Here is a 15,331-nt window from a genome sequence, read left to right on the forward strand (position 1 = left end):
CAAATATGAAAAATCTACCAAATATGCCGAAAAATGTCACTTTTCAGATGGTTTTTGTCAAAAATGAAAGTGGCTGCATCCGTGTTCATCATCAACCTTTATATATGTTATGTATTATCATCAAATACAACTTACATTTCAATATTTAGGATGAACACGAATACGGCCACTTTCGTTGTACACGGAAACCGTATAAAATTTAACTAAAGTGCTAGAATTGTGAAGATTTCAGTAATTTAATATGACTTAATGGTGCTAGGACCGATATATGTACATTGTATTGTTAAAAAAACAGCCCATATTTATATTGCAGATGCATTCTTCTATCCAATTAATAACTGATAGTTTACATTTTAACAATTTTGTAAAACTGCTATATTTTGGGGCCAAAAAGGGTCTTCCTTACCTTTTTGGCCCCAAAATATAGCAGTTTTACAAAATTGTTAAAATGTAAACTTTCAGTTATTTATTGGATAGAAGAATGCTTCTGCAATATAAATATTGGCTGTTTTTTAACAATACAATGTACATATATCGGGTCCAAGCCCCATTTAGTCATGTCACTCCTTTGGCTAGAAATAACTTTCTCTAGAATGCGGTAGTATGCTATTCAATCATGTTATTTTAAATGAAACACAAATAAAGATAATAGAGCGCTGGAAGATGCAAGGATCAGCATCGAATCAAACCCTAGTGGTACCTTGAATTAATTCTACCGCAAAGAAAAAGTAACAATTTCTTTATTATTTTTCTGTATTACTTATTACATCTTTCAGACAAAAACGACTACTTTGAACTTTTTCTTGCTTTCATTTCGGTGTGTTCGTTTCCACTATGTGCTCCTGACACAGACCTCGAGTTAGGATTTTTTGAATTACCACAGCAAAAAAATTGTTTAAAAGCTCTTTTGCACTTAATTTTGAACTGGTTACTCACAAAACAGTAAACAATAGGGTTCAAGACACTGTTCATCAAGTATGACCTCAAAGTCATTTGATAGATACATTTCCCAGTAAATGAAAGGGTCATCACATGAATCGGATTAACGTACCGCCAAATTACCATTCCTGTATACGGAATGAACGATACTATAAAAACAACAGTCACTAAAAATAACATCAGAGTTGTCTTTCCTACACGAGCTTTGTTGCCTTGTTCTTTCAAAGATATCTTTGATAGAGCTCGTCGAAAAAGGGATGTTGACTTCTTTTGTGGCGTGTATCGACTATTCTTTGGTTTAAGTTTATCTGCTGTATTACTCCGTTTTCGAAATTCATCTGAAACTTTGTGCCAAAATACAAACGAGGCAAGGCGAGTTCGCTTCTGTTCTTGTTCGATTGAGTCAAGGTCATCCACTGTGTAACTGCTTTGAGATATTTCCTGATTCGGAACTTTTACACTTGTTGATTTCAGAATCTGTCTCCTGTTCCATATTGCTTTACCGACAAAGGCATACAGAGTTATAAGAATGCAATCTGTTACAAAGTGTCCCAACAATAAGAATAAAACAAAATATATTGGATAATTCGTTTTTAACATTTCGTCGTCTATCAGACACGTTTTCCCACCAGGAATTGTCATCGTGCCGTAAAGTATCAACATTGGCCAGTTAGTGCATAATCCAAAAACAGTCCCAATAAATACTAACTTTTTCCCTAGTCTGGGAGAGATATGTTTGTTGTGAGGTCTGCAAATTCGTTTAAATCGGTCCACTGCTATAACGACTAACAGAAATGTTGTCGTATTGTTAATCAATCCTGTTAAGAATCTTGAAATTTTACACAAGACAGGATAGTCGAAATGTTCGAAATTCAACAAAATTACTAGTTCAGTAGGCATTGATGTTGTGCAATTTATCATATCGTATGTCGCGAGAGCAAGAATGAAAACACGAGATGTTGATTTCGGCCATTTAAATAAATAAACGTAGATAACTAGTGCATTTCCTGGCAATCCAACCAATAACAACAAACACACGTATATAAACGAGGGCACCAAAAAACTATAGTCTACAAACGTAGTTGCGTTCGGAAAATCGTTGTTAAACCTACTCATATTATGAAAGGAACTTGTAACGTTAATATTCCATTGGTCAACAGTTGTAGACATCCAGGAATAAGTTGTAATATTGAAATCTGATTGGTTGATCGGAAAAGCAGACGACATCTTGAACGATCGATTAAACAAACGCTGTTCCTTTATTATAACTAATCCGAAATGTAGTAGCTAGATAACAATTCAATTTTCATTTTCAAAGTTGAATTGTCAAGCGGTCGTGATCTAAATATAGAAAATACCTCTATAAGAATAGCTACGCCAGTTGTTGCTAAAGTTTCTTTCGTCTTCTTCAGTCGGCCTGAGCCTCTCACTTAATACTAAGTATTCTTGTAACGAGAAGCTTGTATGTCAATTGATAATTCTGAAAAATATGTACAATGACATGTAAATAAATTGTAGTAAGTAGATTCTTTATATTTATAAATTTAAATGCAGATTTAAGTACATGCGTGCTGAATTACGCCTTTTCCTCTTAAGATGATATAACTAGATAAAGGGCAATGACACTAGAAAATGTATTTTGTAAGTGTAGAAAACCCAAAGTACTTGTACATGCATGTACATACAGCAACTATCACAGGTTTTTGTGGAGGCGGCATAAAAGCAGAATGAAATTAAATATTATGTCAAGAAAACGCAGAATAAAATTAGGATTAACATACAAAATAGATTTTTCTCGCGTATAGGACTTCCCAGCGACTGTTGAAAATGTATATTCCGTCGGCGATTAATTAGACCCCAGCAACTTCAGAAATTCGTATAATCGTCCTTTATACATCGAATACAGTAGTTCAAATTATTATTTCTTACTAATATAATTTAACTTAGTCATAGCAAGTTCTTTGTCAAATAGAAGGAAACTATTTTAAAGCCCAGATAGATATGTCGTAGAACACGTAATAGAAGTCAAGAAACGAAATTTGATTTTTTTTTGGACTAGTTAGAGTAGCCAATACCTACTACGGACTTTCAAATGTTCATGCAAAGCGTAACGTAAGCTGAGATGTAGCGGCGTCTTGGTTTTATACTTTTTAAATTTCTCTGGGCACAAGGCTATAAATGTAGAAGAGTTTATAATTACATTCATAAGAACGTCTGTTCATAATAGCATTAACGTCATGTCACTGTCACATTGTTGTCTGCTTTGTCGGCTGGTACAAACACAAGTACATGAAATATGATATGACATTAATTTTATTCAAAGAGGAATCAAGTGACTATTTTATGATTATTTCTGTTTACAACAACTATTTTAATAGGATGAAAAATCATTTTAAATGACCAGACGGCACTCTTTCTAATGCATTTGGACAGAGAACGATATAGCAGCTTCAGAGAGACCACGTTATACCCTAGTGTGCTGAAGTGATGTTTAGATCTATTACTTGTATCGTCAAATTGCATATATTAATGAATTGTAAACATGCATATGTACTTTAAGCTCGATTATGTATATCATACATGTATCGGATCGACATAGGAAAGAAACCAGGAAGTACACACGTTTGTACAGGATTGTTATCTAAGTCATGTTGTTGTTTTGTGCAATTTTCTTTAAAAATTTCAGAAAAGTATTTACTTCTTAAATCCAAAAATGTTGATTCATGAAACTAGGAAACTATTTACCAAAGGTTCCCATGTGAAATTGTAGTTCCCATGGGAACTTTTAACTTTTCCCAGGGGAACTTTGAATATTCCCAGTAACAACGATGACATGATGGGACATAGGGGGAAATTTAATATTTTTGATTATCTATCACTTGGGCAAGAAATATTTTTGATATCTTTTGTTAACCGAAAAAGTCAAATTTGCCAATCCTGGAATGGCAAATTTGTCCCGCACAGTGTTCATCGCTGAACGATAAAATGCTATTAACAAGTCACTAAATGTTATCAGAAATGTAACTAGAGGCTCTCAAGAGCCTGTATCGCTCACCTGAAACAATCTGGGTTTTAGAATTCATAAAAAAAGATAAAATTTGGCTACAAATTAACAACACTTGGCCAGAAACTCATAAGGAAAGGAACATTTATGCTATGTTTGGTTTCATTCGACTCAGTGGTTCTCTAAAAGAAAAAAATTGGTATGTATTTCCCATAGGGTCCTATGTTAAACAAAGTCCCCCCTATGGCGACCATCTAGGAAGTTGGATTGGCGACAAAGTAACAACACTTGGTCGGCATTTCCTTAGGAACATTCATGCTATGTTTGGTTTTACTCCATTCAGTGGTTCTCTAGAATAAGTCATTTATATGCATTTCCCATAGGGTCCTATGTTAAACTAAGTCCCCCGCTAGTGGCCATCTTGGATGATGGATCGGCTAAAAAGTAACAACACTTGGTCAGCACCTCATAAGGAACATTCATGCCATGTTTGGTTTCATTCCATTCAGTGGTTCTCTAGAAGAAGTCATGTGTATGCATTTCCAATAGGGTCCTTTGTTAAATTAATTCCCCTGCTGGCTGCCATCTTGGATGATGGATCAGCTGCAAAGTAACAACACTTGGTCAGCGACTCATAAGGAACATTCATGCCGTGTTTGGTTTCATTCCATTCAGTGGTTCTCTAGAAGAAGTAATTTGTATGTATTTCCCATAGGGTCCTTCGTTAAACTAAGTCCGCCGCTGGCGGCCATCTTGGATGATGGATCGGCTACAAAGTAACAACACTTAGTCAACACCTCATAAGGAACATTCATGCCATGTTGAGTTCCATTCCATTTAGTGGTTCTCTAAAATAAGTCATTTGTATGCATTTCCCATAGGGTCCTATGTTAAACTAAGTCATCGCTGGCGGCCATCTTTGAAGAGGGATCGACTACAAAGTAAAAACACTTGGTCAGCACTTCATAAGGAACATTCATGCCATGTTTGGTTTCATTCCATTCAGAGGTTCTCTAGAAGAAGTCATTTGTATACATTTCCGATAGGGTCCTATGTTAAACTAAGTCATCGCTGGCGGCCATCTTGGATGATGGATCGGCTACAAAGTAACAACACTTGGTCAGCATCCCATAAGGAACATTCATGCTATGTTTGGTTTTATTCCATTTAGTAGTTCTCTAGTAGAAGTCATTTGTATGCATTTCCCATAGGGTCCTATGTTAAACTAAGTCCCCTACTGGCGGCCATCTTGGATGATGGATCAGCTACAAAGTAACAACACTTGGTCAGCACCCCATAAGGAACATTCATGCTATGTTTTGTTTTATTCCTTTCAGTGGTTCTCTAGAAGAAGTCATTTGTATGCATTTCCAATAGGGTCCTATGTTTAACTAAGTCCCCTGCTGGCGGCCATCTTGGATGATGGATCGGCTACAAAGTAACAACACTTGGTCAGCACCTCATAAGAAACATCCATGCCATGTTTGGTTCCATTCACTTCAGTGGTTCTCTAGAAGAAGTTTAAAATGTAAATTGTTAACGACGACGACGACGACGGACGACGACGGACTCCAAGTGGTGAGAAAAGCTCACTTGGCCCTTCGGGCCAGGTGAGCTAAAAAGTAAGAAAAGGGCAACTACTCCAAATGGAGATGATTTGCTTATAGGAAGCTAATACACAGTAAAGAAACTCGTGTCCTTTTTGTTTGCCCTTGATTTAAATATAAGAGTGGTCATACATCATGCATTATTTAAAGAACTAAAAAGAAGGTTATGAGGTGGATGCAACATTTATCTTTTGATGGTTTGAGCAGCAGCACAATGAAGACAAAATTTCCTGCAAATAAAAATTATAAATTTCTGTATTGTATAAAGCTCAGATGCAAGGTGTTAAATAATTACTCAGTGATGAAAATGGAAAACTTCCTTATCATTACTACGTTAAAAGGAGATACCAACCAACATGACATCGTTAAGATTGGGCTGTGTAAAAAGCTTAATATGAACTAACTCGATATGTAGCTCCATAATAACTAATCACCCTCCCCCGTAACCTCCTCACCCCTAATCCGCCTCCGAATCCAATACTGAAGTACTGTTCTATCTATAACGATTGTGGAAATATTGCAATCTTATATTCCACCAACAAAGGTTTCGACAATTAATTAAAATTTGTTTTGAAAATCGCAATTTTTTTTTTTAAATGTCACACATTTTAAGCATGTCTTTATTGTTCTTGCTGCAATCATTATCTTTTCTCTTTTTTGTTGTTGAAAAGTCTAACATACAGGCCTTGATAATCAAACGATGATTTCCTACTAATATAGAACAGAGATTTGATTAAACAAATCTTGATATTAGTGAATGTACATGTATGCTTGGTAAAAAGTTATCTGGACTTACCCTTTCCTTTTGCTATTGTTTTGTTAGATTGAAATATGTAAATTTGAGCAAACTAATTATAACATAATTTAGAAGGAATTTTCGTTGCGTGCCAATCTTGTGACAACATCCTATTGCACTTAACCTATAAGAAAGTAAAACAGTCATTCAATATCTTTATGTTTCATAATACATTTTCATCGAAACCTAATTAATATCCAAAGAAAGGAAAATTAAATAGTCTGTAATATTTTCTCTCCAGTTCATAAAGGCGTTTTATGAATGCTGTTATATTTTCATCAAAATTTTCTTTCGTTTCCGATAAATGAAATCATAACTTGAATTAATAAAAACAAAAGTACACGAACAACACGAATCAAGTGATTTGTAAAACCACCATCCCACATGATTCAGATAATCTCGGTGTTACATGTTTTCATGTCGCTAAATTTTATGGGAAAAACAAAGTAAGTTCGGAAATTATTTGAGTCTATATATAAACATATTGCTCTTTTAAAGTTTTATATATAGCCATGGGAGCATACGTATTTAGATTAACTATGTCATGCGTTTTCATATAAAGGGTTGTCATATTGCTTTTCCCTGAACAATGCTTTATCTCAAAATAAAACCCATAGCCAAGTTATTTATCAATTAAAGAAAACAATCAAAACTTAAACTTGTTCATGAGATTTACTGACTGATTACTACACAAATGCTATTTGATAATAACACAAATGTGTCCCTGTTCAATGATTAAAAAATATAATTTCGCATTAAAATTAGAAAGATCATACCATAGAAAACATGTGTACTAAGTTTCAAGTTGATTGGACTTTAACTTCATCAATAACTACCTTGACCAAAAACTGTAACCTGAAGCGGGACGAACGGACGTACAGACAAACGAACGAACGAACAGACGGACGGACGGACGGACGGACGGACCAGAAAACATTATGCCCCTCTACTATCGTAGGTGGGGCATAATAAAACATAGCCATAATAATAATGTTAATTTTGATGGACAGTTGCAGAGGCGGATTTAGGAAAGGAAGAAGTGGTCCAGGTCCTCTTATGTTGGAATACATTTGATCGATTGTTAAGATTATCACTGTAACATGGACTTGATCAGGTACCAAGTTGACACGTACTTAATGGGCAGCATCTTAAGAATATTTCTGGGTCCGCAATGCACTAAGTTGTCAAGTCAATGCCTTCTATAGCTTTCAATGAGGTATGGGTTTTATTCATTGTTAAATGCCGTACGATATCTATAGTTACCTTTCCCCAATGTTTTTTCTTCAGTTGGCAGATTTTTTTTTAGGTCAACAGTATTTTGGATACTATAAAACAACTAACGACAATAATGTATAAGCGCAACGTATAGAAACATTATATAGGATACCGATTAAAAAGATAAGAGCAACATTTAATGGGATATTATCATATGAAACAACAAAAAGCACCATTATTTATGATAATGAAAGCACAACTTTTAATATTTCATTTTAAACAGTTTAAAAATCTAAAATAAACAATTCATAAGACATGGGCTCGGTAATGTGTAGCTTCGTTTTGTGTGTATTTTAGTCTAGATGGCATCAAATTAACTATCGAGTTGACCTTCGAAGTTCTCCGATGACCATGTAAACGATGCACACATAAATATAGAAATATATAGATTTAGCAAACTCATGAAGGCATCTTAAAGACAAACTGATGTCTAAATGAATTGATACAGTTTTTAAGACGACTGTGCGGTTTAAAAGTCACGCGGGGCCACACTGACACAGTGGTCTTAGTAGCCGGCCAACTACTGTTCATAGGATGTCAACACCCATGTGGATGCGGGGTTCAACTCCTTTCTAAATTAACTAGAAATATATCCCTCCTCTAGGCACTATGGTTTCCGTCACCAATTAACAACACACCTTCATGAAAAAAAACATACTTCCAAAAGTCAATCAATCAAATTTTTACTAATATCAATCAAATTTTTGTCAAATACCAAAAGTCAATCAATCAATTGACGTTGAAGCCAGCACAAATAGCTAAAAACTTTAACTTTTCAAGCACGTTAGAAGTTTGAACCTAAGCTTCTTTTAAGAAAATTATAAACGACTAAGACTAAATATAAACGAACAATATCAAAATGTATGCTGTAATTTATCTCAATACTAAAGCACTGACTCTTGCAAATATAGTTTTTATTAAATTAAGGAAACGAGATCATTCCTGTCGTAAAAGCATTAATTTTTAAAACATAACAAATTTATACATACCTTTCATTAGTAAATACTTATATCATATATGTACAACTTTATCTCCAAGTAATTCTTGATGTCAATTGCCGGAAATATATGAAGAGATATTACAAGTAGTAGAGGGACTTTAGAAGGAAAGCGGAAGGCGACTAAGATGTATACAATTGTATACTGACAGACCTAAATAATGCAACGTTACAATACTATAAAAAAGGGGGGTGTAAGAAAGCATTATCATAGAAAAGAAATACCCGGTTAGATTGCAAAACACAAAACCAACAACACGGGGGTGAACCTAACATTATATATATATAGTTGAATATCAACAATCGTAAATCCGAGAATGTTAAGAATAGTCAAATTGGCTTAATGACAAAATTTCAACATTAAGACAACAACTTACAAAACAATGAAAATGTTGTTTGAGAAACACTGACCTAACTACATGTACATAGGGGTGCACATTGCATTATTAAGTAAAATATAGAAGAATTGCGTTATTCAAGTTGTTGAGTATGAACAAAGACACGAGCCATACGGTTCAGAAATAAACAAAAGGTGCTATAAATCAATATCTGTATATGTAATTAGTAAGAACAATCACTTGATATGTGAAAATTAGATTGTTATATTACTAAGAAGTCGTAGCTGTTCTCGGCTATCTAAAGGTTTTAAAGAATTACACTTTACACTTTTAAAGTTTAACTTAATAATAACCGCAGTTAATATTGTTAATAACGTGTGCAACAGATATCAGAAACTTAGAAATCCTACACAATGACCATTAGGTTTGGGTAACCTTCTTGCATTGGAGAACCTTTTACTGCTTTTATGCCAAAGTGTTCCTTTTCTTAAGTTTTGAGATTATCGTGTTAAGTAGTGTATAGATATTCGAAAAGGGGGCATTTTAATCTTTTAATTGAACGAATAGACAGCTGCGATATCTAGTACTTTACCCTTTTCATATATTTTGAATACAAAAATTACATACTTTATCATGTACAGTAAAACCTGTTTTACGATACCACTTGTAAAGAGCAATTCAAGTGGTATATCTTAATACAGGTGGTCTTTTACAATAGGCTCAATTGATATGAAATGTACTACAGGGGGATCTAAACATTGATGATCTTTTTACACAGTTTTTTCTTAATGCAGGTGATCTCTGAATATAAATAGTTATAAAGATTAGGTATGATTGCCAATAAGACAACTATCCACAAAAGACCAATATGACATTGACATTAACAACTATAGGTCACCGTACGGCCTTTAACAATGAGCAAATCCCATACCGCATAGTTAGCTATAAAAGGCCCCGATAAGACAATGAAAAACAATTCAAACGAGAAAACTAACGGCCTTATTTATGTAAAAAAATGAACGAACAACAAATATGTAACATATAAACAAACGACAACCACTGAATTTACAGGCTCCTGACTTGGAACAGGCACATACATAAACAATGTGGTGGGGTTAAACATGTTAGCGGGATCCCAACCCTCATCCTAACCTTAGACAGTGGTATAACAGTACAACATAAGAACGAACTATAAAAATCAGTTGAAATAGGCTTAACTCATCAGATGGACAAAAATACAAGTGGACGTGGCCGGGCACTTATACATCCCGAAACAAAAAGACACAATGAACAGATCTGGGATCTAAGCAGGTTTGACTGTATTTGTCAAAAATATGTACCTATATAGCTGTTACGATTACGATATATCACAAAGAGATACATATCTGATACATTAACGACTGTGGTTTTATGGCATTTGTGGAAAAAAGTTCGACGTGTGATTGACGATTCAATCATCAACATTGCATACGTGTTTGTACTGTCGAGAATTGTTGAAGCAATAAATACAACGAACGCATGTAAAATCGAAGCTAATTTGTGAGGACATTTGCGTTTTACGCACAAAAGGGACTGCATTTTAAGTACAATCAATGATGATGATATATAGGATATCATTTATGATAAGTTTTCAATAATCCTTAACGAAAAAAAATTCTGATTACATTTGTCCGTAGTAAAAAGTAACAATATTATACAAAAATATTGAAATCCGAGGAAAATTCAAATTGGAAAGCCCTGAATCAAACAACCAAAACACAAAAAAAAAAGCTCAAACACATAAAACAAAAAGAACACAACTGTCATTTTCCTGACTTGGTACAGGTATTTTCTTATGTTACAGTAGAAAATGGTGGATTAAACCCGAATTAAGTAAGTCATTGGTGAATCTGATAACTTTTAGGTCGAAAACAAATATTTTAGGTTTCATTTTAATTTGACATATTTCTACAATATCTCATTTACTATTCTATTTTTTCATTTAGACTAAACAAAAAAAAAAGTTATTCGCAATTAGGCAAGCCAGGAAGTTTACAGTTAGTTTAAACATGTTTGTTTATAGTGGATTGGGAAACAAGTTTTGCAACTTATATTAATCCCTTTCCACTTTGCGGGTTTTTACAGTTAAGCAATGTCTTCTACTTGAGGCTACTCTTGAACCACTTGGAATATCAATTTTGTTAGTTTTTTTATGGACTTCCCCTTTTGAAATTTATCTTTGCATTTTGTTGAACGTTTTGTTTGAACTTTACTAACACGATGTCCTTCAAATCTTTTATTTCCGTTTTGAGGTTTTATGTGTCAAGGATTTGCATCGTTTCTGCACACTTCTGTTTAGATCTGTTTCCACTTCTCCTCCTTAACCCCTCAAATCAAAAGTTGATGCCATTTTCTCAGAATGTTTGTCTTAAAGTATCATTTTGCCTATCTGATTTCATAGGCTTCACAAGTGCGTAATGTTGGGACTATGTTTTTTTTTTATCTAAGAAGTTTCTCGCAGTACATGAGCCTTTAGCTTTTGTCGTTAACCTTTTCGGAGAATGTTCAACCCCCCTTTTTTGCAAAGGATTAAGATTTTCATAGCTTTTTTTATTAAGTGTTTGTTTCGCGTACTTTAGTTTAAAAGAAAGAAAAGGACATCAAAGGGACAATCAAATTAAAAAGTCGAAAATAAACTGACAGAGCCATGGCAACAAAACACCCCTAAAACAGACCCATTTCTGTTTTATTTGATCTCTTGTGGAAAGTTTTTTCATTGGCAGTCATGAGTTACAGCTTCTTATTATTAAAAATAGCAATACACAAAACACCGCATAGAAAAAAATAGAATAAAGCAAATCAAATCAAATAAAGACTAGGCTACACAGCTACTATTTCTGTACCAAAAAATCTGTAGTGCTGGAAATTTACTTTTAATATTCAGTTCTATTTTTTTACTTTAAAATTATTGTAATATTTAGGTACCTATATTTTACAGTACTTAATTTGTACTTTAAATTTAGGTACTACATATTTTTGGTTACTACCGTTACGTTTTCAGCATTTTGAAAGTTTTTCTATTTCAAATCTCTTAAAAATGGAATATTGTATCATTTCTGTACCAAAATATTTAGTACAAATCAAGTACTGTAAAAGGCAAGTACCTAAATATTACAATCATTTTAAAGTAAAGAAATAGTACTAAATATTTAAAGTAAATTTCCAGTACTACATATTTTTAGTACAGAAATAGAACCTACATAGTGCTCCAGAAGGGTAAGTTGATCCTGCTCCACAATTTTATTTTCTCTTTCAATACATTTTTTTCTAAAATGTTGTCAGTATTGTTATGATTGGTAACTTTGTAATTTACCCCCTTTGGTAGTTTCTAGTCTTTGGCGTTTTATAATTTTGTGTGTACTAGTATCAGGGAAAGTAATGATAATCTTTGTTGCTGCAAAAGACCATATGTTAGCCACGGAAACACAATGACAATATAAACGGAAGGTTTGCTACCATTAAAACGTTTAATCCCGCTGCAATTTTTTGCACTTGTCTTGTGGTTCATAAATGTTTATATCGTTTTTTATATATATATATTTTAGACCGTTGGTTTTCACGTTTGAATGATTTAACACTAGTAACTTTTTGGGGCCCTTTATAGCTTGCTGTACCGTGTGAGCAAAATCTCTGTATTGAATGCACCTTGACCTATAATGGTTGTGACTTTTAGCCCAGACGCCATCTAATTACCTATCGAGTTGACCTTCTATGACCATATAAGCGAAGAAAACATAAACAGAGATATAAATAGATAAATGTGAGCCAAGGCTCCGTGTTGAAGGCCGTACTTTAACCTGTAATGGTTTACTTTTTAAATTGTTATATGGATGGAGAGTTGTCTCATTGGCACTCACACCACATTTTCCTATATCTATAAGCAGCTCGTGCAATTAGATTTTTATAGGTCTGTTGAATTTCGTTTTATAAATCATAAATTTATGTTTATCGTTGTTTTTACCTGTATAAGAAAAAATATTTGTGGATCGCATTAGTCAATCAAATTATTTACCTTTGATTCACTTTCAATGTCGACATTCTTTTACCTTTAAATAACCATACATTTCGGCAATGCATGCGTATTCTATGATATGGGGGTCTGAATTTCTTTTTTCGCGAACATATGTTACTGGTTTTTTTTTCGCTATGAACCAAATTATTTAAATTCAAGCTTGACCACAATATTTTTAGTCATCAACTTGGGGATCACAAAGTTTTTTTTTTATTAGAAAATAAAAAAAAAAACATATCCCCTCCCCCTTGTCGTTCCCTCTTCTATCCCTTTGGTTTTTTCGTGTCTTTTGGATTTGTTGATTTTATGTTTAACCAGTTTAGAGGAAGGGATTTAAATACTGCTATTTTTGCAAAGGTATTATATCTGTACTTAAATTCTGTAGTACTGGATATTTACTTTATGTATTTAGTACTATTTCTAGACTTGAACATTATTGTAATTTGAGTTACTTGTATTTTACAGTACATGATTTTAACAAAAATGTTAGTACAGAAATAATATCAAAAGCGATCACAATATTCCATTTTTGAAAATCATAACTTTAAGATATTTGAAACAGACATACTTTAAAAATGGTGAAAAATAAACGGTGTGACAAAAAATATTATATACTTATTTCAAATGTATTGCATCTTATGTACAAATCACGTACTGTAAAATACAATAATTGTAAAGTAACAAAATAGCTGAATATTAAAAGCAGATATATTCTATGTTCGGGTTGTTGTCTCTTTGACCTATTCCCCATTTCCATTCTCAATTTGATTTCCAGTACTACAGATTTTTTGATACAGGAATAGTACCTAGTATGCAAAAGAAGCTGTATACTTTAGTATAAAATTGGTGTGTTACTGAAACACAAATAAACAATATACTTTTGTGACACTGACATATTTCAAATTTCAGACAGCATGCATTGCCTATATCATCGCTATTTATTCCACTCCGGATAAGTTCTAAAATTACACAACTTTGTCATCCAGTTAAAGCTATCTGGGACCCTGTTTAAACAATTCACCATTTACGATACTTTTTGATGAAACCTGTTTAAACTACAGTACATATTTCAAACTAAATATTTTTTTACTTCAATTTTAATTTCGAAAAAAGTGGATCATACTCTATTAAAGTTTCTTGATGATCGCTTTCTAAAGGTTTTCCTCCCTCAGCTCTCTGCTGGAATACTCTATTTTCGGCCACCGGACCCAACCAGGAAGTTGTATAAATCACTGTTTTTCCCGGATTGAACTAAATAGCGATAAGATGTATTAGCATTATAATTATCATATTCAGAATAGTGATACAAAGACGAAACATTTCTTACCTTAATTATATATTCATTCATATACTTGATATTGAAATTAAACAAATATATTATAACCATACCATACAAGTGATATATACACAACTCTTGTTAATGGTATTTCACACTTATAGCATTAACCGTTAATATTATGTCACAAATGAGGGTTTGTATGGGGTTAATGAAATAAAGAAGAATGGATAAAAATGTAAACAATACACAATGAGAATAATTTGCCTTAAAATATAAAAAATAAAATAATAAAGCTATCAAAGGGACTCTCAAATTAAAAGTAATATGTCAGACATGAAAGAACAGAGCTAAATAACTATAAAAAATAAAACATCCAGGAGCAAAGTCCCGCACCCCTGCAAAACCAGTCGCTCTAAGTACTTGGAATGGATAGTCAGGAAATCCTGCTATTATGTTCATAATTATATGAATTATGATTTCCATATCAATTGACAAAATCTGTGTATAGCGACACAAGGGAGACCACTATCATTACAATGGAAATTTAAATACGCGGAACAAACGTTTTATAATGTACAAATAAGTAAAAAAGTATGATTGCCAATTGAGATAGCTATTCATAAAAAAACAAGGATGACAACACCAAAAGTTCACCGTTGTACACCAAGCTATATATATGAAGGCCCAAGTATAACATAATGTATAACAGAACCAAACTTGCTATATTGACTTGAGCATTACTTTTTTTCATTCTATGATCTATTTCAAGCAATAAAAAACATTTAAAGCTTTAGTCCAAAGACTATCTTATTACTTCAAAGCTCAAATTGGACTGGTAGTAACATATGAGTTATTCAAAGAAAACTGCATATGTATATTACCAGTGGCCAATATACTTTTTTTATTCTCAATATCATTGTTTTATTTATTAATTTCTATTAGGAAAGCTATGCGCTTACTAATAGTCATATTTTTATCAGAGGTTCTTCATTAAATAAAAATATATTAGTCCAAACTAAAGATATAAATGAGAAATTATCCCCCC

General features: G+C 33.1%; 1 protein-coding gene across 3 annotated transcripts; it reads right to left on the bottom strand.

Moving 5' to 3' along the window:
- Window positions 1–724: 724 nt before the first annotated feature.
- LOC134691079 (cholecystokinin receptor type A-like) lies at window positions 725–14,433 on the bottom strand. 3 transcript variants are annotated; one of them, XM_063551282.1, is made up of 3 exons: window positions 14,335–14,425; window positions 6,347–6,470; window positions 725–2,419 (listed from the first exon to the last, which is right to left on the bottom strand). In XM_063551282.1, the coding sequence occupies exon 3, from the start codon at window positions 2,164–2,166 to the stop codon at window positions 787–789; it is 1,380 nt and encodes a 459-aa protein (XP_063407352.1). In that variant the 5' UTR covers window positions 2,167–2,419; window positions 6,347–6,470; window positions 14,335–14,425; the 3' UTR covers window positions 725–786. The 3 variants fall into 3 exon arrangements, with proteins under 3 accessions (XP_063407352.1, XP_063407354.1, XP_063407353.1); XM_063551284.1 differs by lacking the exon at window positions 6,347–6,470 and having other exon boundaries at window positions 14,335–14,433; XM_063551283.1 differs by lacking the exons at window positions 6,347–6,470; window positions 14,335–14,425 and adding an exon at window positions 8,611–8,724.
- Between the last annotated feature and the right edge of the window lie 898 nt (window positions 14,434–15,331).

The sequence above is a fragment of the Mytilus trossulus genome, chromosome 11, assembly GCF_036588685.1.
Source record: "Mytilus trossulus isolate FHL-02 chromosome 11, PNRI_Mtr1.1.1.hap1, whole genome shotgun sequence".
In the NCBI taxonomy this organism is placed as follows: Eukaryota; Metazoa; Mollusca; class Bivalvia; order Mytilida; family Mytilidae; genus Mytilus; species Mytilus trossulus.

Bases quoted from the DNA above. Each gene is read 5' to 3' on its own strand.
- LOC134691079 (XM_063551284.1), bottom strand. From the start codon at position 2,166: ATGTCGTCTGCTTTTCCGATCAACCAATCAGATTTCAATATTACAACT.